A 25105-nucleotide genomic window follows, 5' to 3' on the forward strand; every position below is an offset into this window, starting at 1 on the left:
TTGTGGGTATCCGTACCTATGTATGACATGCGCAGACTAGGCTAGTAAACATACTGAAGCTAGAACCTTGTTGTCGTGCCTCCTTATTTTAGATGATACTACAGTAAGTGCTTTCGTCCCCAAACCAAAGCAGTGTAAGAATTGTAAAGAATTTGGCCATGTTTCAAGTGTGTGCAGATGGATGGAGTGTACTGAAGAATGGTGTGTAGAAGGACGACGGTGTTGCAAGTGTGGTGGGGATCATGATCACGAGTTCCTGGAGTGCCCTGTAAAAGCCAATTTATGCTTGATCTGAAAATGTGGTCAGAGGCTCCGTATGGAGGGTGTGATGCAATTGTGGAGCCTCTAGAGGCATGTAGATGCCAAGTTGAGCTCAGTACCGCATCGCTGTGTGCCTCTCAAATTCAAACAATCCAGAGGGCTCCGCATTGATTGGTTGACAGTAGGTGGGGGCGGGAGGTCCTGTATAAACACAAACTCACTTCCTTGACAACTTCCTTCACAACAGCTGTGCTCAGCACAGTGCAACAGCAGCGCACAACAGCTGTGCTCAGCAGTGTGCTCAGCTCTGTGCAACAGCAGCTCTGCGCTGCTCCCGCAAAAAGAAAGAACTATGAATGCCCTGACTTCTGCAGAAGCCGCATCACTGTAAATTCTGCACGGCCAATGCAGACAGCAGATTGACCATGTAATGCCTTTAAGGGTGAATGAGATTGAGGCGGCAAAAGTTTGAGTAGTCAATCGAATCTCCTATACAGAGGCCATTAAAAGTGACACTAGTGAAGATATGGTAGTGGATGCACCACAGCCTGTAGTAAATGTTTGTTGCCAGTCAAAAGATACCCTGTGTGTTGAAATGGTGGATTTTGTGGCGTTCTTTGCCACAGTTATAAACTGTAAGGCTCAAGTCTCAAAGAAGTCAAAGGAACTGGACATTATTGTGGCTGCCTGCCACAAACGTTTTTGGGAGTTAACGATTTTACATCTGAAGACTTGCAAGCGGTACAAGCGCCGGAATACGGCCCGCCCCTGTGTAGGGATCAGATATGACCTATTTTTAACAGAAAAGTTGTTTGATTTAGTATTTTTTTTTATTATTWTTTTTTTGGTAGTTTGTTCCGTTTTGGGGGGAGAATCCTGTTTCCACCCGGTATTCTGTGAACGCCAATATAACATAGAAGAAGAAAAACATCAAAGAGCCATATCAGACTCTAAAGTCAGGAGGACATGAGAGTTCGGGGTTAGCCAGACTAGAGGAACGCGCCCAATAAATATAGTTAATCACATCCAGGGGGTGGCAGTACAGAGTAGTTTTCGCCAGAAAAATMTAGGAGGAAGTAGAATGTAACGTGGAATGCCCCGTTATGAATCTCAAATCTAGTTATGGTTCCTTATTCAAGGTGAAAGCATCATCAGATATTTGGTGAAAGAATTTATAGGTAAGTGTTTACGGTTTAGCCTACTATTTGTATGCTTTTGGTTTTCTGTCGATGTTATTTGTGTAGACTGTCCTACAGCCACATCGATTTTTCAGAGAAAGTGATTACTCCATTATTACAGTGAAAGTAACCTTATTTACTCAAGTAGGTAACCCACATTCGGTGTCTGTAACCGAGCAGCAAATTATTTAGTCTACGTGGCATACTGTATGGCTACAGTAAGTATGTTTTTGCATAAGCAATTACATGTCAAGTTTATCCGCTATTTGACTTTCACCATGAAAGTGAAACTAACTTGATGTGAAACAATACCAAAACCTTTCATAACTCCCTGAAGCTTGTAATATGGTGAACCAAAATTAGAAAACAAAGGCCCAAAAAATTAAATAACATCAAATAAAGTTTGTCCACCACCAGTGGCGTGTATTCATGGATGCCATGCTTCCCCAAATATTTGACCTATAAAATGATTTATCTTTGGTCTCTCTGTGTTTTCACAATTTTCACCGGAAAAATCATCTGAGCGAGGGAAACAGCGCCCCTCTGTCTCAGTATGGGTAGCCCACGTATCTGATGCTGTCTGGACCAAAAGAGTATGACATGTTGCTGGTGAAGCACTTGATTTGGCCTCCCTTGATAAATAAAATATAAAATAATTAGCCAATCAGCGTTGAGGTGAGCTCAACTGTGGGTTGCCCTGGCGCAGCAAAACTCCCCGTAGGGGAGGCCAGTTTGAATTTGGCTTCACACCAATCAAATCACATCCATTTATCTAACCATAAATTAATATATTGTGCCACTGGCTTGAGAAGATTGAAGTTCAATATGTAGCCTAGATGTAGCCTAGTAGACTCACGTTAACTAGCTAGGTAACTTAGCTGGTTCATTGTTGCCCATGCGAGGAAGTTAGGCTAGCAAGCATTTTAGCTAGGTAGCCTATGAAAACAAAAACTAAAAGTGTACTGTATGACAGCGCCATGGACCGTTTGGCCAACATGACAGAGAGGAGGATGGTATTGGTGTTCAACTAGTCTACAACTAGCGTGAGTCAACAATTGTTATTTTTTAAATTACTTGTGCACACACGCACATACATACTCTCTCACACAAACACCAGTGGAGGCTGCTGAGTGGAGGATGGCTCATAGTAATGGCTGGGATGGAGTCAATGTAACATTATCAACCACATGGAAACTACATGTTTGATACCATTTCATTGACTCCATTCCAGCTATTATTATGAGCTGTGCTCCCCTCAGCAGCCTCCACTGACACACACACACGGACCGAAATCAGTAGGCCTACCACGGACAGCCACGTGATATTTAGGAACATCGATATGACTAAGTTGTTTTTGGTATCTTTAAGTTTGTTTTCAGTGTATTAAACTAAGCATATGTAGCCCAGTTGATTTGATGATGTTTAAGTTGAAAGGGTGCTGGAATAGTGGAGGCAGTGCTCCTGTTGTTTTTGTTCTGACTTGCGGTAACTCCCTGATCAGTAGTAGTTTAGTAAACTGTCGAAAACATTAACTTTCTTGACCATGCTTCAGGTTATGTAACTGTTTAATACAATATTTGCTTTGTGGACAGATGTTGCTCTCCAGTTTTGTGATGAAACAAACATAGTTGAAGTTATTCCGCCACTGTGTGTTGTCTTTTTGTTGTCTCAACCTTATTGTACTGTGCATCACGGTGGCGTATGAACGAATGGGTTATAGAGAGAACAAAGCAAATATCACCACATAGGTTGTAATATGGATTTTTCTACTGGCTCGGCTTGGCTTCCCTAGTGATTTTGCCCACGCGCTGCCACTGTCCACCACAGCCTTCAGGGAGGCTAATTTTGCACTGTAGGCCTAAGTAAGTGTTTGGTGTTCTTCGGTCCTGGGGACCCACATGCTGTGTAACATTTTGTTCCAGCCCAGTAATATGTCACACCTGATTCCACTTTATTATTTGAATCAGATGTTAATAGCCTATCCTGCTGTGCTGGAACAAAACCCTGCACTGTCTGTGGGTCCCCCAGAAAGATTATTGAAGAGGGAAACGGCGCCTGTTTTATACTAGAGATTATTGTTTTAAAATGGTTAGCGACCAATGTAAGTCAACATTACATTTCTTATTTTTCTATTTAATTCTGCAGATCCTGCAGTGTTCCAGGCTGTCTGGTTGTGTGTGGCGTGGCAGTGAGATGGAGAACCATGCAACAGCAGGGGCCGCCGTGGATGCATGCGGAGTGGACCAACGTAGCGATGAGTATCGGCTGCTCATGGCTTACTGTGGCAAGAGGAAGAGGCAGCGGTCTGGCCCAATGCCTCAATTTCAAGGCCTCATTCAAAAAGAAGGTCCTCCTCCATCCAGACATAATGCTACATTTTATGACACCGGTCCCATACACCGAGGATTTCGAAGTGCTCCGTCCAGACATGGCCGAGTGGCAGGTAAGAGGTAGTTGAAAACAGTGGTGGTGGGAAAGGGAGCAACAAAGACAGGGGGATGTATCCACACCTAGTATCTATACAGTTACAGGTATGTTTCTGTGCACTGGAACATTCTGTGCAGAACAGTGGAGGCTGGTGGGAGGAGCTATCGGAGGACAAGCTCATTATAATGGCTGGAATGGAATGAATAGAACAGAGTCAAACCTGTGGTTTCCGTATGTTTGATACCATTCTATTGGTTCCATTCCAACCATTACAATTATCCCGGCCTCCTATAGATATTCTCACCAGCCTCCTCTGGTGCGGAACCATAGAATATTATATGTCAAATATATGGATTGATCACAGAATATTGTGCTACTTAGAACATACACATTTATGTAACCCCTGCAACTAAAAACACTGTGTGTGCGTGCGTGTGCGTGGCATGCGTGTGGGTGGTGTGTGCGTGTGTGTGGTGTGTGTGTAAAGCAGCTGCTGGAGCTGCAGGAGGAGTGGGCAATAACTTGAATGGAGTAGCAGACAGGTTGACTCAGATTGCAGACTCTGTGCAGATCAAAACAGACGACATAGAGTCAGACGGGACAGATGATCAACATGGTGGGTCTCTTTCACGCTTACAGCAATAACGTTTATGATAATAAATGGATTCGATCTATTAAAGATGCATTGTAATTTCAGAAAATGGCCATAATATATGTGCAGTAATAGTGGAATTATAGTGTTTCACAGTATTACTTACCGGCCAGTGTTGTGATTGGCTGTGATATTCGCCTATTGATTTCTCCCACCGGAGCAGCATCTGTTGTCAAAATGGGAATGCTGTGTGGCTGTGTTATCTAGTGGAAAATGGGTCAAGCGGCCAATGTAGAAGTCACTCTGTCATTTCCTGGTTACAAAAATTCTACACTGTTCAATTTCAGTTTATGTGAGAAATCAATCACTGAATTGTGTAGGGAATTATTGTACCATCTAAATCGCTGAGAAATATATTTTTCAATAACCCTAAAATATATTTTTACAGCTGTTTGAAGCTGGTGGACCAAAACCAAAAGTAAAAGGCTCAAGCGTGAGTCACCACCATGTTACGGGGAAATAGGATGCGGGGTAGGGGGAGATGTGTTTTGAATGCAGCTAAGTGCTGTTGCAATTTACCTGGCTTCCACATAGGGGAGAAATTCTGAGAGATTATATGTGTAGCATATAATATGATTTTCCTTACAGTTGTAGCTTTCAAAGTACTTTTCATGATATAGTAGGGTAATGCAATGATTTGCATAAAGTTGAACTTGAACTTAGTGCTTTTCTGATGCCACAGATGTGAATGGACAGTTACTGATTGGTTTTGTCTCCCTGCAGATGTCATCCGAAGACTAGTGGAGTTGCTGAAGGCGTCTGGAGACAAGCTGAATGAGGAGGTGTGTGTGTTTTTTCATGGGGAGAAAGGGGAAGGGTTTCGAATGCAATTGGACTACCCATTTCAAATAAAATCTTATTTGTCACATGCGCCGAATACAACTGGTGTAGACCTTACAGTGAAATGCTGAATACAACTGGTGTAGACCTTACAGTGAAATGCTGAATACAACTGGTGTAGACCTTACAGTGAAATGCTGAATACAACTGGTTAGACCTTACAGTGAAATGCTTACTTGCAAACCCTTAACCAAAAATGCTGTTCAAGAAATAGAGCTAAGAAAATATTTACTAAATAAACTAAAGTTAAAAAAATCAAAAAGTAACACAAGATATTTACATAACAATAACGAGGCTATATACAGGGGGAACCGGTACCGAGTCAATGTGCGGGGGTACAGGTTAGTCGAGGTAATTTGTAAAGTGACTGTGCATAGATAATAAACAGCGAGTAGCAGCAGTGTAAAAACAAAGGGTGGGGGGGGGGGTCAATGTAAATAGTCCAGGTGGCCATTTGATGAATTGTTCACCAGTCTTTTGGCTTTGGGGTAGAAGCTGTTATAAGGAGCCTTTTGGTCCGAGACTTGGCGCTCCAGTACCGCTGCCGTGCGGAGCAGAGACAACAGACAACTTGACTTTGATGACTGGAGTCTTTGACAATTTTTTGGGGCCTTCCTCTGACACTGCCTAGTATATAGGTCCAGGATGTCAGAAAGCTTTGCCTCTTCTGTTGCGACGTCCCCCGAAGGCCCTTCTGCTATCCTGCTAGCTCCGGCCCACTAGCTGTCTGAATCGCCGTGTCTCCAGCTCGCCAAGCTACTCACTGGATCCTATGATCACTCGGCTATGCATGCCTCTCCCTAATGTCAATATGCCTTGTCCATTGCTGTTTTGGTTAGTGATTATTGTCTTATTTCACTGTAGAGCCTCCAGGCCTGCTCAATATGCCTTAGCTAGCCCTTTTGTTTCCACCCCCCACACATGTGGTGACCTCACCTGGTCTAAATGATGTCTCTAGAGACAAAACCTCTCTCATCGTCACTCAATGCCTAGTTCACCTCCACTGTATTCACATCCTACCATACCATTGTCTGTACATTATGTCTTGAATCTATCTTCTGCGCCTAGAAACCTGCTCCTTTTACTTTCTGTTCCGAACGCACTAGATGACCAGTTCTTATAGCCTTTAGCCATACCCTTATCCTACTCCTCCTCTGTTCCTCTGGTGATGTAGAGGTTAACCCAGCGCCTGCAGCACCTAGCTCCACTCCCATTCCCCAGGCGCTCTCATGTGTTGCCTCATGTGTTGACTTCTGTAACCGTAAAAGCCTTGGTTTCATGCATGTTAACATTAGAAGCCCCCCCTAAGTTTGTTTTATTCACTGCTTTTGGACACTCCGCCAACCCGGATGTCCTAGCCGTGTCTGAATCCTGGCTTAGGAAGGCCACCAAAAATCCTGACATTTCCATCCTTAACTATAAAATTTTCAGACAAGATAGAACTGCCAAGGGGGCGAAGTTGCAATCTACTGCAGAGATAGCCTGCAGAGTTCTGTCATACTATCCAGGTCTGTGCCCAAACAATTTGAGCTTCTACTTTTAAAAATCCACCTTTCCAGAAACAAGTCTCTCACCGTTGCCGCTTGTTATAGACCCCCTTCAGCCCCCAGCTGTGCCCTGGACACCATATGTGAATATCTTCAGAGTTCGTACTGTTAGGTGACCTAAACTGGGACATGCTTAACACCCCGGGCGTCCTACAATCTAAGATAGATGTCCTCAATCTCACACAAATTATCAGTGAACCTACTAGGTACACCCTAAATCTGTAACCATGGGCACCATCTTAGATATCATCCTGACCAACTTGCCCTCTAAATATACCTCTGCTGTCTTCAACCAGGATCTCAGCGATCATTGCCTCATTGCCTGTGTGCGTAATGGGTCCGCGGTCAAACGACCACCCCTCATCACTGTCAAACGCTCCCTAAAACACTTCAGCGAGCAGGCCTTTCTAATTGACCTGGCCCGGGTAGGATATTGACCTCATCCCATCAGTAGAGGATGCCTGGTTGCTCTTAAAAGTGCTTTCCTCTCCATCTTAAATAAGCATGCCCCATTCAAAAAAATGTAGAACTAAGAACAAATATAGACCTTGGGTCACTCCAGACCTGACTGCCCTTGACCAGCACAAAAACATCCTGTGGTGTTCTGCATTAGCATCGAATAGCCTCGCGATATGTACCTTTTCAGGGAAGTCAGGAACTAATATACTCAGTCAGTTAGGAAAGCGAATGGCTAGCTTTATCAAACAGAAATTTGCATCCTGTAGCACTAATTCCAAAAAAGTTTTGGGACACTGTAAAGTCCATGGAGAATAAGAGCACCTCCTCCCAGCTGCCCACTGCACTGAGGATAGGAAACATTGTCACCAGCGATAAATCTACGAAAATCGAGAATTTCAATAAGCATCTTTCTACGGCTGGACATGCTTCCACCTGGCTACCCCTACCCCGGCCAACATCTCAGCACCCTCTGCAGCAACTTGCCCAAGCCCCCCTCCCCGCTTCTCCTTCGCCCAAATCCAGACAGCTGATGTTCTGAAAGAGCCGCAAAATCTGGATCCCTACAAATCAGCTGGCTAGACAATCTGGACCCTCTCTTCTAAAATTATCTGCCGAAATTGTTGCAACCCCTATTACTAGTCTATTCAACCTCTCTTTCGTATCGTCTGAGATCCCCAAAGATTGGAAAGCTGCCGCGGTCATCCCCCTCTTCAAAGGGGGAGACACTCTAGACCCAAACTGTTATAGACCTATATCCATCCTGCCCTGCCTTTCTAAAATCTTCGAAAGCCAAGTTAACAAACAGATCACCGACCATTTCGAATCCCACCGTACCTTCTCCACTATGCAATCTGGTTTCCGAGCTGGTCATGGGTGCACCTCAGCCACGCTCAAGGTCCTAAACGATATCATAACCGCCATCGATAAAAGACAGTACTGTGCAGCTGTCTTCATCGACCTGGCCAAGGCTTTCGACTGTCAATCACTGCATTCTTATTGCAGACTCAATAGCCTTGGCTTCTCAAATGACTGCCTCGCCTGGTTCACCAACTACTTCTCAGATAGAGTTCAGTGTGTCAAATCGGAGGGCCTGTTGTCCGGACCTCTGGCAGTCTCTATGGGGGTGCCACAGGGTTCGATTCTCGGGCCAACTCTTTTCTCTGTATATATCAATGATGTCGCTCTTGCTGCTGGTGATTCTCTGATCCACCTCTACGCAGATGACACCATTCTGTATACATCTGGCCCTTCTTTGGACACTGTGCTAACAAACCTCCAAACGAGCTTCAATGCCATACAACACTCCTTCCATGGCCTCCAACTGCTTTTAAATGCAAGTAAAACTAAATGCATGCTCTTCAACCAATTGCTGCCCGCACCCTCCCGCCCAACTAGCATCACTACTCTGGATGGTTCTGACTTAGAATATGTGGACAACTACAAATACCTAGGTATCTGGTTAGACTGTAAACTTTCCTTCCAGACTCACATTAATCATATCCAATCCAAAATTCAATCTAGAATTAGCTTCCTATTTCGCAACAAAGCCTCCTTCATTCATGCTGCCAAACATACCCTCATAAAACTGACTATCCTACCGATCCTTGACTTCGGCGATGTCATTTACAAAATAGCCTCCAACACTCTACTCAGAAAATTGGGTGTAGTCTATCACAGTGCCATCTGTTTTGTCACCAAAGCCCCATATACTACCCACCACTGCGACCTGTATGCTCACATTGGCTGGCCCTCACTACATATTTGTCGCCAAACCCACTGGCTCCAGGTCATCTATAAGTCTATGTTAGGTAAATCCCCACCTTATCTCAGCTCACTGGTCACCATAGCAACATCCACCCGTAGCACGCGCTCCAGCAGGTATATTTCACAAAGCCAACACTTCCTTTGGCCACCTGTCCTTCCAGTTCTCTGCTGCCAATGACTGGAACAAATTGAAAAAAATCACAGAAGCTGGAGTCTTATATCTCCCTCTCTAACTTTAAGCATCAGCTGTCAGAGCAGCTTACCGATCACTGTACCTGTACACATCCAATCTGTAAATAGCACACCCAACTACCTCATCCCCATATTGTTACTTATCCTCTTGCTCTTTTGCACCCCAGTATCTCTACTTGCACATCATCATCTACACATCTATCACTTCAGTGTTAATGCTAAATTGTAATTATTTCGACTCCATGACCTATTTATTGCCTTACCTCCCTACTCTTCTACATTTGCAAACACTGTACATAGATTTTTCTATTGTGTTATTGACTGTACGTTTGTTTGTGTTACTCTGTTTTGCTTTATCTTGGCCAGGTCGCAGTTGTAAATGAGAACTTGTTCTCAACTGGCCTACCTGGTTAAATACAAAAGTGATGTACTGGGCCGTACGCACTACAATTTGTAGCGCCTTACGGTTAGATGCCTTACCAGGTGGTGATGCAACCGGTCAGGATTTTATTTTTATTTTTTTTATTTAACCTTTATTTAACCAGGTAGGCAAATTGAGAACACTTCTCATTTACAATTGCGACCTGGCCAAGATAAAGCAAAGCAGTTCGACACATACAACAACACATAGTTACACATGGAGTAAAACAAACATATAGTCAATAATACAGTGAAAAAAAATAAGTCTATATACAATGTGAGCAAGTGAGGTGAGATAAGGGAGGTGAAGGCAAACAAATATATGTATAAATAAAATAAAAATATAAAAGGCCATGGAGGCGAAGTGAGTACAACACAGCAAGTAAAATAAAAACTAAAAAACACTGGAATGGTTGGTTTGCAGTGGAAGAGAGTGCAAAGTAGAGACAGAAATAATGGGGTGCAAAGGAGCAAAATAAATTAATAAATAAATACAGTAGGTAAAGAGGTAGTTGTTTGGGCTAAATTGTAGATGGGTTATGTACAGGTGCAGTAATCTATGAGCTGCTCTGACAGCTGGGGCTTAAAGCTAGTGAGGGAATAGGTGTTTCAGTTTCAGAGATTTTTTGTAGTTCGTCCAGTCATTGCAGCAGAGAACTGGAAGGAGAGGCGTCCAAAGGAAGAATTGGTTTTGGGGGTGACTAGAGAAGTATACCTGCTGGAGCGCGTGCTACAGGTAGGTGCTCTATGGTGACCAGCGAGCTGAGATAAGGGGGGACTTTACCTAGCAGGGTCTTGTAGATGACTGAACCAGTGGGTTTGGCGACGAGTATGAAGCGAGGGCCAGCCAACGAGAGTGACAGGTCGCAGTGGTGGGTAGTATATGGGCTTTGGTGACAAAACGGATGGCACTGTGATAGACTGCATCCAATTTATTGAGTAGGTTTTGGAGGCTATTTTGTAAATGACATCACCGAAGTCGAGGATTGGTAGGATGGTCAGTTTTACAAGGTATGTTTGGCACATGAGTAAAGGATGCTTGTTGCGGAATAGGAAGCCAATTCTAGATTTGACTTTGGATTGGAGATGTTTGATGTGGGTCTGGGAAGGAGAGTTTACAGTCTAACCAGACACCTAGGTATTTGTAGTTGTCCACATATTCTAAGTCAGAGCCGTCCAAAGTAGTGATGTTGGACAGGCGGGCAGGAGCAGGCAGCGATCGGTTGAAGAGCATGCATTTGGTTTTACTTGTATTTAAGAGCAGTTGGAGGCCACGGAAGGAGAGTTGTATGGCATTGAAGCTCGCCTGGAGGGTTGTTAACACAGTGTCAAAAGAAGGGCCAGAAGTATACAGAATAGTGTCGTCTGCGTAGAGGTGGATCAGAGAATCACCAGCAGCAAGAGCGACATCATTGATGTAAACAGAGAAGAGAGAGTCGGATGCTCTCAATGGTGCAGCTGTATAACTTTTTGAGGAGCTGGGGACCCATGCCAAATCTTTTCAGTCTCCTGAGGGGGAAAAGGTGTTGTCGTGCCCGCTTCACAACTGTCTTGGTGTGTTTGGACCGTGATAGTTCGTTGGTGATGTGGACACCAAGGAACTTGAAACTCTCAACCCGCTCCACTACAGCCCGTCAATGTTAATAGGGTCCTGTTCGGCCCTCCTTTTCCTGTAGTCCATGATCAGCTTGTTCCATAGTCAAACATCCCTTGACTCTCAATAACAGCATACAGTATACAGTATGTTACGAATGCATAAATACCAAATACTGTATAAGACTCTGTCCAAGACCAGGTACAGTACACTCTTCTTTCACAATTATGTGTTCAAATGTCTCCCTTCCTCTCAACTCCCTCTACCTCTACTGACCTCACCCTCCCGGTACCCTCCCTCCCCCATCTCAGATCAAGAGTAACCACATCTTGCAGAGGCACCTCCAGACTTCCTTCACTTACAGTCTGTTTGAGACGGTGACCTCCACCCTGCTCCAGGGAGTGACAGGGGTAGAGGGTGATGGTCCTGTAGCCCAGACAGGCTACCCTGCCCCTGAGAAGGAGGAGAGGGTCCAGAGGGAGCAGATTGCCCTGGCCTGCGAGGTGACTAGCAAGCTATCTGCCCTGGACCTCCACCCCATGAGCCGGGCCATGGGCTTTGGGACACGCTACCTCCAGGAGCACCACACGGCCTGGGTGAAGAAACACGGAGGCTGGGTGAGTACTGCAGAACCAGAGCAGGGTCGTCTGTCAGGAGAGTGTAAGGGGAATAACAGCTTAAAGTAGATGATATTCCTAAATGAGAGAAAAGATAGAAAAATGAACAGGGGAAAACAATGTATTGTTTTCTACATTTTGTAATTCTGTCTTTTCTTCCTTCCAGAATAACGTGTTTGACAGTGAAGACACTGATTAGACCTGCCAGGCATTTCAGCTGCTTCAACCATTCATGGGAACCAATTTACATTTTTATGACGATTTTGCTGAATATTAAATGTTTAATTTGCTCCTAAAACTATGGATTCACTTACTGTTCTTACATTAATAAGGCTGTTTCTTAGTGAAACTGACTACATTTTGTTCATGTTAAAGAGATCCTTCAAAAGTTATGTACTGTTAGATACTGAACATTGGTCCCAATTTAGACTTGAAATAAACAGGCTTAACATGGACTTAAGTCATTAAAACATGGACTAAAGTTTTTTTTTTTTTTTACTAAAGTCCATGTTAAGTCACCTTATCTCAAGTTTTTAAATATTAGGGCCTATACTGAATGTATAGCTTTCTTGATGTTTGGATTTATCTTAAACTCTAAAATGACATTGAACCTGTGATTTATGAATGAACTGCTTAGTGTGGATTATCAATGAATTGCCTTGAAATGGTTGTATGTGGAAAATAAATCTAATGGTTAATACATTTCTGCAGCCGGTATGTGATGAAACAATAATCATCTTTAGGTTGTTCGTTTTGGAAATTGTGTATGAACCTCTATCCCACAAACAGTTTTTTTTATATTACAACAGAAAGTAGTGTTAATGAGATATGTTGCTATTCCAGTGGTGTTACTGTGATAAAGTACACATTATTTGATACCATAAAGGAATTAAAGATTTGTTTTGTCATTTAATAGTCATTCATTTGTATTATTTTGAATATAATTGTCTTCCTCTTTGTAAAGCTGTGAATGAAGACTATACATTTGCAATGTGCAGTGAAAACAGTATAGTAGAACGATACATGAAAGCAAAAGTACACAGATTCCAAATGGAACATTAAATCAGTTACCTTATCAGAGAGAATAAACCATTCCAGTCCAAGCATAACATGTATACATATACTTATAACATTAAGGCCAGAGAAGCCTGACATTAAAAATATTAGAACAATGATTCTCTTTTCCTAGTGTTTGTATTGTATTTGAATTACATTTGGGACATTTCTTTATTTCAAAGCAAATGGCAGCCAAGTTACATTTGACATATTTGTGACACATTTTGACTGCATAACAATGCAAAGCTCATTAATATCCTGTTGTATTCTTCAAATTTGATGCACTGTACAGAATAAGTCAAAAATATCTCAAAATTTCCCCCAACAATTTCAAATACTATATATTTCAAGCATAACATATCCATGTATTATTTAATGTATTATACTCTATCCCTCTTAAACTCAACTCTGGACCGCGAAGCCAATTCCACTGCATTTTTTTTATTTGTTCCCCTCTAATCAGGGACTGATTTAGACGGGTGTAATTATCAGGTAGAACAGAAAACCAGCAGGCTCCGGACCTCGTAGGGTATGAGTTGAATACCCCTGCTCTATACAATAAACTCTGAGTGGAAAATAGATCTGATTTATTTTTCATGTCACTTCAAACATTTACTATTTTATCTATTTTTATTTTAAGAGATATCTGTGCACTGTACAGGTCATGTCTGTTTCATTTCCACAAAGATGTTATATTCAAGAAGTATATGCCCAAGATACACAAGTGCTATATTCCCAGGTATGTGTTCATCTTGCCCAGGGCATCACACACGGTGGTGAGGTCACTGCGAAGGTCCTGCACCACATTCTCGATGCTCCTAGTGTCCTTCAGCAGGTCTATGCTCTGGGTGTAGGGGTTGTAGTACACTGAGAACGGCCTCTTGATCGTCTTGGCAAACTCCCTGTTGGTAGAAGGAATATACTTGACTGCAAAGAAGAGTTACTCCAGTGGACTCCTGTCTTGTCAGCATGTAACCTAGTAAACTAGTGGACTTCTGTCTCGTCAGCATGTAACATACTAAACCAGTGGACTCCTGTCTTGTCAGCATGTAACATACTAAACCAGTGGACTCCTGTCTTGTCAGCATGTAACCTACTAAACCAGTGGACTCCTGTCTTGTCAGCAAGTAACCTACTAAACCAGAGCATGCAGTTTTTACGAGCAATTTTAATAACTTTGTCCTGATTCCTAGACTCTCATATTCAGTATAGGTGGCCCATGTGGGAATCAAACACACAACCTTCATGTCCTAGGGTGGTCTGGCCTAAGTCGCTGCCTCCAGAACACATATACCGCTGCAGAATGGGTTTCAAACAAATAATTGTGAGAGGAGTGGTACTGCCCCAATCCTTAAAAATAAACTGTTATCCATTAAGCCATTGGGTTGCCCTTAGTTTTACCTCATCTTCTCTTTGGCTTCTTCAAAGCTGTCAGAGACAAAGTAGACCTCCTGGAAGGTTGTGATGAGGCACTCCTGGTAGCAGGTGGTTCCAGGGTCAAACATCTTCACTGAGGCTTTGTCAGACAGGGCATGCTGTGAGGAAATAATCAGCCCGTCACTGAGTCTGAGTGAGTGTGTGAGTGTGAGTGTGTGTGTGTGCGCGCGCTTTACCTTCAGCTCTCCAATAGATGACAGCAAACCTGCACCATATGCCCTCAGCTGGCCGTCTTGTTTGCACAAGCCGAACTCAATGGTGAAGAAATAACACTGTCAACGGCATAGAACGAAACAGTCAGTCAGCCTTTATAAAAAAATAAATCAAAGTAACAAAATCCAAATCACGCTTATTTTTGTATTCTTTTTTACAAATCACCCTGCATTAGGTGCATTATCAGGGTGTTGTACTCACGGTGGCTAGTTTCTGTACGTCCTCATCAGATGCCCCTAGAGATGCCAGGCCTATCTCCTGGGAGAACTGGGCGAACTTGGGGTCGGCCAGGAGCGGAACATGACCGAGCAGCTCATGACACGTGTCCCTGTATCCAGATATCAGATAATATTCTGATATCATTAGATATCGCCTAGTGAAATGCAAACGGCATCTATCGAAACTAACAATATGCTACAGACTAAACTACACATTATCGTTATCCCCTCTCTCTCTCTTTCTCTCTGTTATCGTTATCCATCTCTCTCTCCCTCTCGAATAATCATACAATAGTTTATTTTACTTTGATGTTGAGCGCTTCAGTTTGAACAAGTAATGCGATGCCAAATGCTGTGAAACTCGGAACATGTTATACCTCTGGTGATGATGTACTCACGGTTCGGGTGTGTAGAGCGGGTCAGTGCTGTGGCGGACATATTGAGTGCAGTTAAACACCCGGTAAGCCAGACCGGCCAGGAAGTCCCGAGGAGACAGGTATCCTGCCACAGGCCTCACCGTGAACCCAGACGTCTCTGAAACAGTCGCACACAAACAACAGGATCAATATATGATCATTATGGCCAATGCCTTTAGGGAACTTTGAAGGAAGGAAATGTCTTCTTCTTTGGACCGAAGTTTCAATGACAGATGTGTTTTTTTAGGGTCAGCCTGAGGTTACACAGGTGAGACACAGTGTCAGTGAGGACGAACGTGTTACCAAGCTATCTGAGGCTGATTCAGTCTTCCTGTTATGAGTGAATGTGTTATGGTTCTACTGTACACTGATAATGGTGACAACAATGTGTTGTTACGGTCATCAGGGTTGTTAGAGGTATTCATCAGCCTATACCTTTCAAGAACAGGGACACGTCCTCCAGTTGGGGGATGTTGTCCTCCCGATACCCACAATGCTTAGTGAGCAGGGGTAGGTTCTTCAGGTACTCTCTACAGGCGTGTGTGGGGTAGAGCTTGGTGAGCTCCCTGTACACCACGCCCCAGGTCCTCACCTCCTCTGGGGTGTACTTGATGTGGGGGATAGGCTGGCCACTGGGGAATGGAGGTGGACGCAGATAAGGATATAACCACACTTATATTACACTATTTTGTTATATCATATGCACACTGAGCTTTTATTTGTTATCTGTATTTACATTGTAATACCAACAAAAGTGTGCTAACACTGCAATTAGTATAACAGTATTAGTGTAAGAAAATAACAGGTTACCAGAGTGTTTCCACAGTAAAGCAACAGAAAGAGAAGAGAAGAGACTACTCATACTATTTGTAATTCATGGCCATTTCCACAAAGTACTTCCTCCTCTGGCGGTATACATTATCTTTGAAGCCCTGGAGTCAGAGCAGGGGATCAGAAGTTAGATAAGGAACAGGATCACACAGAGTTATCTGTCATGTCAACCAGCCAACAGTGGTGATATACTGTAGTTCCTGTGAATTCCTTGAGTATTATCAGCACAAATATACATATATTTTTATATATATAATCATGTAATTATGATCATTAGTTGTACACTGAGTATACCAAACATTAGGAACACCTTCCTAATATTGAGTCCCCCCCCCCCAGAACAGCCTCAATTTGTCGGGGGCTTGGACTCTACAAGTTGTCAAAAGCGTTCCACAGGGATGCTGGCCTATGTTGACTCCACTGCTTCCCACAGTGTCAAGTTGGCTGGATGTCCTTTGGGTGGTGGACCATTCTTGATGGTCCAGTGTTGCAGTTCTTGACACACACCTACTATCATACCCCGTTCAAAGGCACCACTTAAATATTTTGTCTTGCCCATTCACCCTCTGAATGGCACACATACCAAACCCATGTCTTAATTTCTGAAGGCTTAACAATCCTTCTTTAACCTGTCTCCTATCCTTCATCTACACTGATTGAAGTGGATTTAACAAGTGACATCAATAAGGGATCATAGCTTTCACCTGGATTTGCCTGGTCAGTCTATGTCATGGAAAGAGCAGGTCTTAATGTTTCGTATACTCAGTATATATTAAAACACTATGTATCTAAGTTTTATTTACTACCTTTGGTCATTCAGTTGAGAGACAATTCTAATTTTGCGATGATGACCCGGCCAAGCAGTAAATACACTAACTTACTGGGTGATCTGCATCAAGCTCTGATCCGTACATCAGCACTCTGTGAGAACACTGGTCGAGCTCTGCAATCTTCTGGGGGAACCAAGGAACTTCCTCCCCATCTAAGGATGCAAACACATCATATATACACAGAATTAAGCATTACACACACATCATATATACACTACCATTCAAAAGTTTGGGGTCACTTAGAAATGTCATTGTTGTTTTTTTTAAAGCACCTTTTTTGTCCATTAAAATAACACCAAATTGATCAGAAATACAGTGTAGACATTGTTAATGTTGTAAATGACTATTGTAGCTGGAAACGGCTGATTTTTTATGAAATATCTACAGAGGCGTACAGAGGCCCATTATCAGCAACCATCACTCCTGTGTTCCAATAGCACGTTGTGTTAGCTAATCCAACTGTATCATTTTAAAAGGCTAATTTATCATTTTAAAACCCTTTTGCAATTATGTTAGCACAGCTGAAAACTGTTGTGCTGATTAAAGAAGCAATAAAACTGGCCTTAGACTAGTTGAGTATCTGGAGCATCAGCATTTGTGGGTTCGATTACAGGCTCAAAATGGCCAGAAACATAGAACTTTCTTCTGAAACTCGTCAGTCTATTCTTGTTCTGAGAAATGAAGGCTATTCCATATGAGAAATTGGCAAGAAACTGAAGATCTTGTACAACGCTGTGTACTACTCCCTTTACAGAACAGCGCAAACTGTCCCTAACCAGAATAGAAAGAGGAGTGGGAGGCCCCGGTCCACAACTGAGCAAGAGGACAAGTACATTAGAGTGTCTAGTTTGAGAAACAGACACCTCACAAGTCTTCAACTGACAGCTTAATTAAATAGTACCCGCAAAACACCAGTCTCAACGTCAGCAGTGAAGAGGCGACTCCGGGATGCTGGCCTTCTAGGCAGCGTTCCTCTGTCCAGTGTCTGTGTTCTTTTGCCCATCTTAATCTTTTATTTTTATTGGCCAGTCTGAGATATGGCTTTTTCTTTGCAACTCTGCCTAGAAGGCCACCATCCAGGAGTCGCCTCTTCACTGTTGACATTGAGACTGGTGTTTTGTGGGTACTATTTAATGAAGCTACCAGTTGAGGACTTGTGAGGTGTCTGTCATTTACAACATTAACAATGTCTCCATTGTATTTCTGATCAATTTGATGTTATTTTAATGGACAAAAAATGTGTTTTTCTTTCAAAACAAAGACATTTCCAAGTAACCCCAAACTTTTGAACCTTAGTGTACACAGGATAAGGGCATTACACACACACACGTCATCTATACACAGGATAAAGCATTACACACACACATCATGTATACACAGGATAAAGCATTACACACATCATATATACATAGGCATATATACATAGGATAAAGCATTACACACACACATCATATATACACAGGGTAAAGCATTACACACATTCAACTGAAGCACTACCCACACTGAGAATTTCACATACAGCAAGTAGTCATTGGTGAACTCTCATTCAATAAAATGTCAAAATAGTTTTCACTAGCACTAAATTGTACAAAGAAGAAATGGTCAACAAAAGCACATTTTGTCTGGTTAAAAGTCACTCAGTACTCACAGATCTCCATTCAGATACATTTATACTCCTACAAGATGAGACAACAAACAACATAAGATGATATGGATAAGATGTGTACATTCACTCTGAACCATGAACAGCAAAATGTCTTCATGTTCTTGCTGTAAGTCACTCAGTATTCCACATATGCCCATACAGATGTGAATGTTGAACTGAGAACAAAATAAGCTGTGGCTTATGTCCTGAATATGTCCTGAAAAACGATCAAACTGAAAGCCTACAACAAAACTCCTGGGTCATACCTGCTTCTGTAGACCACTGGTTTTGGGGCGTGTTGAAGGAGATGATATTGACGTGGTCTTTGAGGTGCTCCAGCAGCTCGTTAAACTCCTTCTTGCTGCAGCTGCAGTCGGCGTAGATCTCCACCTCTGTAGCGATGCGCTTGGACATCCGCGACTCAATGTGAGCCAGGTTCACATGCTTCTCCTAGAAGAGCAGAGAATAGACAAGGAGGAGAGGAGAGAATGTCGTTGGGGCAGATGGAGTGGAGCAGGACAGTAGATACTCACCTGAAAAAGGCGTAGGGCTTTGACCAGGCAGCCCACCTCGTTCTTCAGAGAGAAAACAACAGCCGTCTTCCCCGACTCCCTGCTCTCCCTGATCTCTTTGTCGGTTGGGTTCTCATCTATTGGACAGAAGGAGGGCCGGCGCGACTGTCGGACAGGGAACAGAAAGTGACACAGACATATCGATACAGATGACCAGATGTAATCCAATGTGACTGATCAGGTTCAAACAGGGGTTGTCTGCCCGCTGCAAGACTGGATTACCCACTGAGCTAAACCCTAGCTAGGCATTAGCTCAGACAGAAACAATCTTCGGGTCTCAGGCAAGGTTACTCATCATGCGAGCGGAGGTCACTGAACCACCGTCGCTACACCAGCACATGTCCACCTGTTAACACAATTATTAATACACAATAAACAAGTCAACACAGCACATACAAGATCTGATAAGTGATTGATGCATGAAGATAGAATGTTGATTACCAAACCATTTTCCCAAGTGTAGGCCACATTAAAACCAGCCTGAGTATTTCAATCAATAGTCTCACTCAGTGCCTTAAACCATCCGTTCTACTAACACGCCTTCTTATCTTTGACATGACCAGAGAGATGAGCTAGCTAGCCATAAGAACATGTCATGAGAAAGAGGATTTCCTCCCCCTGGTTGAGTGATGGACACTAAGATATGGTTGCCTAGAAAACTGATGAAGTTTTCTTCACTCAGAAAAGAAAGTCTACAGCAATATACAGTCCAGTGGAAAAATAAATAAAATGGTGTGCACTAAATAGAACATGCAGTTATCAGGAGAGCCTCAAACCTCAACCAACCAATCAATCAATCAACCCATTCTTCAAGCCATCCATGTATTGCAGACAGTTTAAATGAATGAATCAACCAATCAGTCAACCAACCAACCAGTCAACTAACAAACCATCCATTGCAGAGAACACTAGATCTCATTCCATGCAGCCTTTCACTTACCATCTGTCCCCCGGTATGGTGTTGTTTCTGCTGGTCGAACATGGCCGAGTCCAGAGAGAGCCCCCGCCGGGACCAGTACTTACTGGAGAACATCATCATGGCAGGCTGCATTCTTGGCACCGGCTCTGGGCCACCCCTCTTCTCCGGGCCGCCGCCCCGCTTCCTCAGCTGGGACGACGCCATCACCATGGGCTGCCTGCATGGAGAGAATGTTCTAATCAAATTCAAGTTGAAGGTTGATGACGGTCTCTTTGTAGACCCAAACGTCACAGTATGTTTTCAATATTTGATTTCTACTAAACGTTATAATGGAGAGTCACGCGTTACCTTCCAATGCACTGGAGAGGATGTTCCAGATCCAGAGTTCCTGTTTGGTGTCTACTATAATCACTATTACAGTACTACCCTGTCTCTACTCTCTACAATAGCTACTACTACTACTAATACTACTACTGCCTCCTCCTCCACTGAGCTACACTAAGCTCGTCTTCTGCCAGCCAGCACCACTGAAGCTCCTTTAAATAGTGTGATGTAAGGCATCCCCTCCCTCTCTTTGCTGTTGACATGCATATAGACCAGGCAGGGGTGCGTGTATGTGTGTGTGTGTGTGTGTGTGTGTGTGTGTGTGTGTGTGTGTGTGTGTGTGTGTGTGTGAAGAGCCATCTCTCCATGGGAATAGATTAGGAAATACATTTTATGGTGAACCCATTAATCTGACCAATAAGATCAGCTCTGAAAAATATCTGATGTGATTGGTCAAAAGACCAATTAGTGAAAAAAAATATTATAAATGCAGCCTATGGCGTTCACTGTATTAATCCACTTTTCTGAATGCAAATCCACCAAACATGGTAACAGAATAGAGGGACTCTCAATATACATTCATTCACACCAGAGAGAGGAGCAAATCAAATTTTCAATCAAGTTTATTTTATATAGCCCTTCGTACATCAGCTAATATCTCAAAGTGCTGTACAGAAACCCAGCCTAAAACCCCAAACAGCAAGCAATGCAGGTGTAGAAGCACGGTGGTTAGGAAAAACTCCCTAGAAAGGCCAAAACCTAGGAAGAAACCTAGAGAGGAACCAGGCTATGAGGGGTGGCCAGTCCTCTTCTGGCTGTGCCGGGTGGAGATTATAACAGAACATGGCCAAGATGTTCAAAATGTTCATAAGTGACAAGCATGGTCAAATAATAATCAGGAATAAATGTCAGTTGGCTTTTCATAGCCGATCATTAAGAGTTGAAACCATACATAGGAATCCTCAATTTAAGTGACATATCAGATTGTATATCATAATTGTATTGGCCAGAGGAGGCTGGTGGGAGGCACTATAGGAGGACAGGCTTATTGTTATGGCAGGGATGGAATAAATGGAACAGTCCAACGTGGTTTCCATTTGTTTTTAGTTTTAGTTTATTAATATGGCCTTTTTAAAAAACAAGCACACATCAAACTTGAAAAAGCCATACATGCACATGAGTAACATCATGGAGGATAACACACCAAGTCTGGGACATATTTCCATTGTTAAATCATGGAGGATAACACACAATACAGTCTGGGATGTATTTCCGTTGTTAAATCATGGAGGATAACACACAAAGTCTGGGACATATTTCCTTTGTTAAATCATTGAGGATACGGGACTGAGTGTTTTTAATTTATCAAGCAAGATATTGAGCCCTGCCCATATCTTCTTGCTTAATAAAGGGTTATCTTTTGTGCCTACAACTCAGTGCAACGATTTTGATGTTAAGGTAGACATGTTTAAGTTTTTTAGAATCATCCGTTTAAGGGAATACTTTAGCTCCCCTAATCGTGATATTTCTACTGAACATGTAGGTTGCTCAAATCAAATCAAATCACATTTTATTAGTCACATACATATGGTTAGCAGATGTTAATGCGAGTGTAGCGAAATGCTTGTGCTTCTAGTTCCGACAATGCAGTAATAACCAACGAATAATCGAACCTAACAATTTCACAACAGCTACCTTATACACACAAGTGTAAAGGGATGAAGAATATGTACATAAAGATATATGAATGTGTGATGGTACAGAACGGCATAGATGGTAGATGGTATCGAGTACAGTATATACATATGAGATGAGTAATGTAGGGTATGTAAACATTATATTAAGTGGCATTGTTTAAAGTGGCTAGTGATACATGTATTACATAAAGTTGGCAAGATGCAGTAGGTGGTATAGAGTACAGTATATACATATGCGATGAGTAATGTAGGGTATGTAAACATTATATTAAGTGGCATTGTTTAAAGTGGCTAGTGATACATGTTTTACATGTATGGCAGCAGCCACTCAATGTTAGTGGTGGCTGTTTAACAGTCTGATGGCCTTGAGATAGAAGCTGTTTTTCAGTCTCTCGGTCCCTGCTTTGAATCACCTGTACTGACCTCGCCTTCTGGATGATAGCGGGGTGAACAGGCAGTGGCTCGGGTGGTTGTTGTCCTTGATGATCTTTATGGCCTTCCTGTGACATCGGGTGGTGTAGGTGTCCTGGCGGGCAGGTAGTTTGCCCCTGGTGATGCGTTAAGCAGACCGCACCACCCTCTGGAGAGCCTTACGGTTGTGGGCGGAGCAGTTGCCGTACCAGGCGGTGATACAGCCCGACAGGATGCTCTCGATTGTGCATCTGTAGAAGTTTGTGAGTGCTTTTGGTGACAAACCGAATTTCTTCAGCCTCCTGAGATTGAAGAGGCGCTGCTGCGCCTTCTTCACCATGCTGTCTGTGTGGGTGGACCAATTCAGTTTGTCCGTGATGTGTACGCCGAGGAACTTAAAACTTTCTACCCTCTCCACTACTGTCCCGTCGATGTGGATAGGGGGGTGCTCCCTCTGCTGTTTCCTGAAGTCCACAATCATCTCCTTTGTTTTGTTGACGTTGAGTGTGAGGTTATTTTCCTGACACCACACTCCGAGGGCCCTCACCTCCTCCCTGTAGGCCGTCTCGTCGTTGTTGGTAATCAAGCCTACCACTGTAGTGTCGTCTGCAAACTTGCACATACTCCGACTCCTTTTAGAAGTACAAGTTATTTTATTATTTCTTTACCTCCAGCCAATCGCAATCACTCTATTCAGACATATTGCAGACTTGTTGAAAAATATGTTCATCTCCTTAAGAACAAACAGGAGTACATATCTTTCCATAATTTACCTAAGGATGAAAAACAAGCTTTGCTTGATTTACAATCCGATACGTCAGCCTTTATCCGCCCTGCTAATAAGGGTGGGTCGGTTGTACTCATGGATAGGACTGTTTATGTAAATGAGTGTTATAGACAACTGGTTGACAACACCTTTTACAAGAAACACAGAAGTGACCCCACTGTCCAATTTCAGAACACGTTCTCTACTGTCCTGGATGGGTATTTAAGTTCTGGTCAGATAACCAAATAACAACTTTTTGGCTATTCAACACCCTAAAATTGCCACTTTTTATACTTTGCCGAAATTACACAAGAATGTTACAAAACCTCCAGGGTGCCCTATTGTAGCGGGCATTGATGCAGTAACGGCCCCTCTATAGACTTTTTTATTAGACCACTCGTAGAACAGCTCTCCTTCTTTGTAAAGGACACCAGCAGTAAGTCTGGGACGTATTTCCATTGTGGTCCTGATGCCATTCTAGCCATTTCAATGAGCCTGTCCTTCTATAGCTCATACCACCATCCTCTTCTGGTATTGGCCTACTGTACTTTAAACCTGATCTACAAAACCATGATTGGCATTTGATCAAAGGAAAAAGGGGGAAAAATTGAGTACTTCAGATACGGTTTAACATCTGTTGTCCCCATCCAATAAGGTGTGGTCTTCCATCATACCCCTGGAAATGACAACATGGAGACAATCATGGACGGTGAATGTAATGGACAAAATTCTCATCTTCATATACAATTTACATAATCTATGGTGATAGTTGGATTAACTAATATTGTGTATCATCACACCGAAACTGATGAGACTGGGTGTGTTTGGCTTCCCAACAAATTGTGCTGTCCATTCTGAATACTCAGACTCTTTCTGCCATTCAGTCATTATCAACCCCAATGTTTACAGATAGGTGAGTAAGCACCTGTCAGTCAACACAAAGCAGCCTGAGCCTCTTCTTTAATGAAAACCCAGGGAGATGACAGATAAATAAATCATAGTTGTGGGCAATAAGCTATCGGCTGACTGAGGCAATTTCCTGTGGGACAGGAAATGAAAGAGCGTTGGGAGACAGGAGCCGAGGCCGGGGTGCTGCTGCTTTGTTCTAACTGCCTGCCCATTATGAGCAGATCGTTGTGATAGGCAGGCTACCTCCACCTCACTCTTCCCATTCCCTCCCAGTCTGAGACCCTCAATCTATGTCTGAGACATCTCCAAATGTCTTCCATCAAAGACACAGGCATCACTGTGAACTGTCCTCAAGGCTGAAGAACGTCACGTCCTGACGTCTATCAGACTTGAAAGGGCGAAATGCCACTTGGAAGCTGTGCATGGCCTGCATTTTAAGTGGAATTATGGGGGAAGACGTGAGTTACTGATACTTCAAGCAGCAGTGAAATGACTCACAGTGTGACATTTCTGCAAAACTTCCTGAATCACTGGAAGAAGTAATTTGAATAAAAAAGGGCGTATACCATGTAAATATTTGAGACAAAGGCTAATGCAGATTGCTGACATTACGGAAAATTGCAACAACAAAAAATCCAACAGGTTAAGGTTTTCTTGCAACACACCAACAACACAAAAGCTATATCCCCATGTGAATTAGGACAATGCCTAAAGTGACAGGAAACAGTTCTTGTAAATACGGATCTGTTATCAGTGCACACACACTACCGTACATTCATTTTAACTGAACTATTCATTTTCAAGTGAAGATAGAGACGTATTCTTAATCCGAGGTCAAGTGCATTATCAAACTATGAGATGAAAAATTTGTAGCCAAATCACTAAAAAGAGTATTTCAAAACAGTAGAAA

The 25105-nt window shown here is 42.9% G+C and overlaps 2 protein-coding genes across 6 annotated transcripts; one reads left to right on the forward strand and one right to left on the reverse strand.

The window, feature by feature from the left end:
- Positions 1–1150: 1150 nt before the first annotated feature.
- Positions 1151–12864, forward strand: LOC111962708 (apoptosis facilitator Bcl-2-like protein 14). 5 transcript variants are annotated; one of them, XM_023985999.2, is made up of 7 exons: positions 1151–1439; positions 2413–2482; positions 3585–3882; positions 4354–4482; positions 5242–5300; positions 11646–11951; positions 12118–12864. In XM_023985999.2, exons 3-7 carry the CDS (start codon positions 3633–3635, stop codon positions 12148–12150), a joined length of 777 nt encoding a protein of 258 aa, XP_023841767.1. In that variant the 5' UTR covers positions 1151–1439; positions 2413–2482; positions 3585–3632; the 3' UTR covers positions 12151–12864. The 5 variants fall into 5 exon arrangements, with proteins under 5 accessions (XP_023841767.1, XP_070299314.1, XP_023841766.1 ...); XM_070443213.1 differs by having other exon boundaries at positions 4357–4482; XM_023985998.2 differs by lacking the exon at positions 2413–2482.
- On the reverse strand, positions 12841–20601 carry tph2 (tryptophan hydroxylase 2 (tryptophan 5-monooxygenase)). Its single transcript, XM_023985996.2, has 12 exons — positions 20437–20601; positions 20110–20305; positions 19131–19274; positions 18864–19047; positions 17004–17104; positions 16156–16223; positions 15727–15923; positions 15274–15409; positions 14859–14985; positions 14621–14716; positions 14409–14542; positions 12841–13909 (listed from the first exon to the last, which is right to left on the reverse strand). The coding sequence occupies exons 2-12, from the start codon at positions 20296–20298 to the stop codon at positions 13735–13737; spliced, it is 1551 nt and encodes a 516-aa protein (XP_023841764.1). The 5' UTR covers positions 20299–20305; positions 20437–20601; the 3' UTR covers positions 12841–13734.
- Between the last annotated feature and the right edge of the window lie 4504 nt (positions 20602–25105).

Source organism: Salvelinus sp. IW2-2015, linkage group LG4q.1:29 (assembly GCF_002910315.2).
Source record: "Salvelinus sp. IW2-2015 linkage group LG4q.1:29, ASM291031v2, whole genome shotgun sequence".
Classification (NCBI taxonomy): domain Eukaryota; kingdom Metazoa; phylum Chordata; class Actinopteri; order Salmoniformes; family Salmonidae; genus Salvelinus; species Salvelinus sp. IW2-2015.

Excerpts from the sequence above, each read along its gene's own strand:
- LOC111962708 (XM_023985999.2), top strand. The coding sequence starts at position 3,633 with ATGGAGAACCATGCAACAGCAGGGGCCGCCGTGGATGCATGCGGAGTG. Across the intron at positions 3,883-4,353 it reads CAGACATGGCCGAGTGGCAG|CAGCTGCTGGAGCTGCAGGA; the intron begins GTAAGAGGTAGT and ends GTGTGTGTAAAG. Across the intron at positions 5,301-11,645 it reads GAGACAAGCTGAATGAGGAG|ATCAAGAGTAACCACATCTT; the intron begins GTGTGTGTGTTT and ends CCCCCATCTCAG.
- tph2 (XM_023985996.2), bottom strand. The coding sequence starts at position 20,298 with ATGGTGATGGCGTCGTCCCAGCTGAGGAAGCGGGGCGGCGGCCCGGAG. Across the intron at positions 19,275-20,109 it reads ACCATACCGGGGGACAGATG|TCGCGCCGGCCCTCCTTCTG; the intron begins GTAAGTGAAAGG and ends CCTGTCCGACAG. Across the intron at positions 14,717-14,858 it reads ACGTACAGAAACTAGCCACC|TGTTATTTCTTCACCATTGA; the intron begins GTGAGTACAACA and ends TGCCGTTGACAG.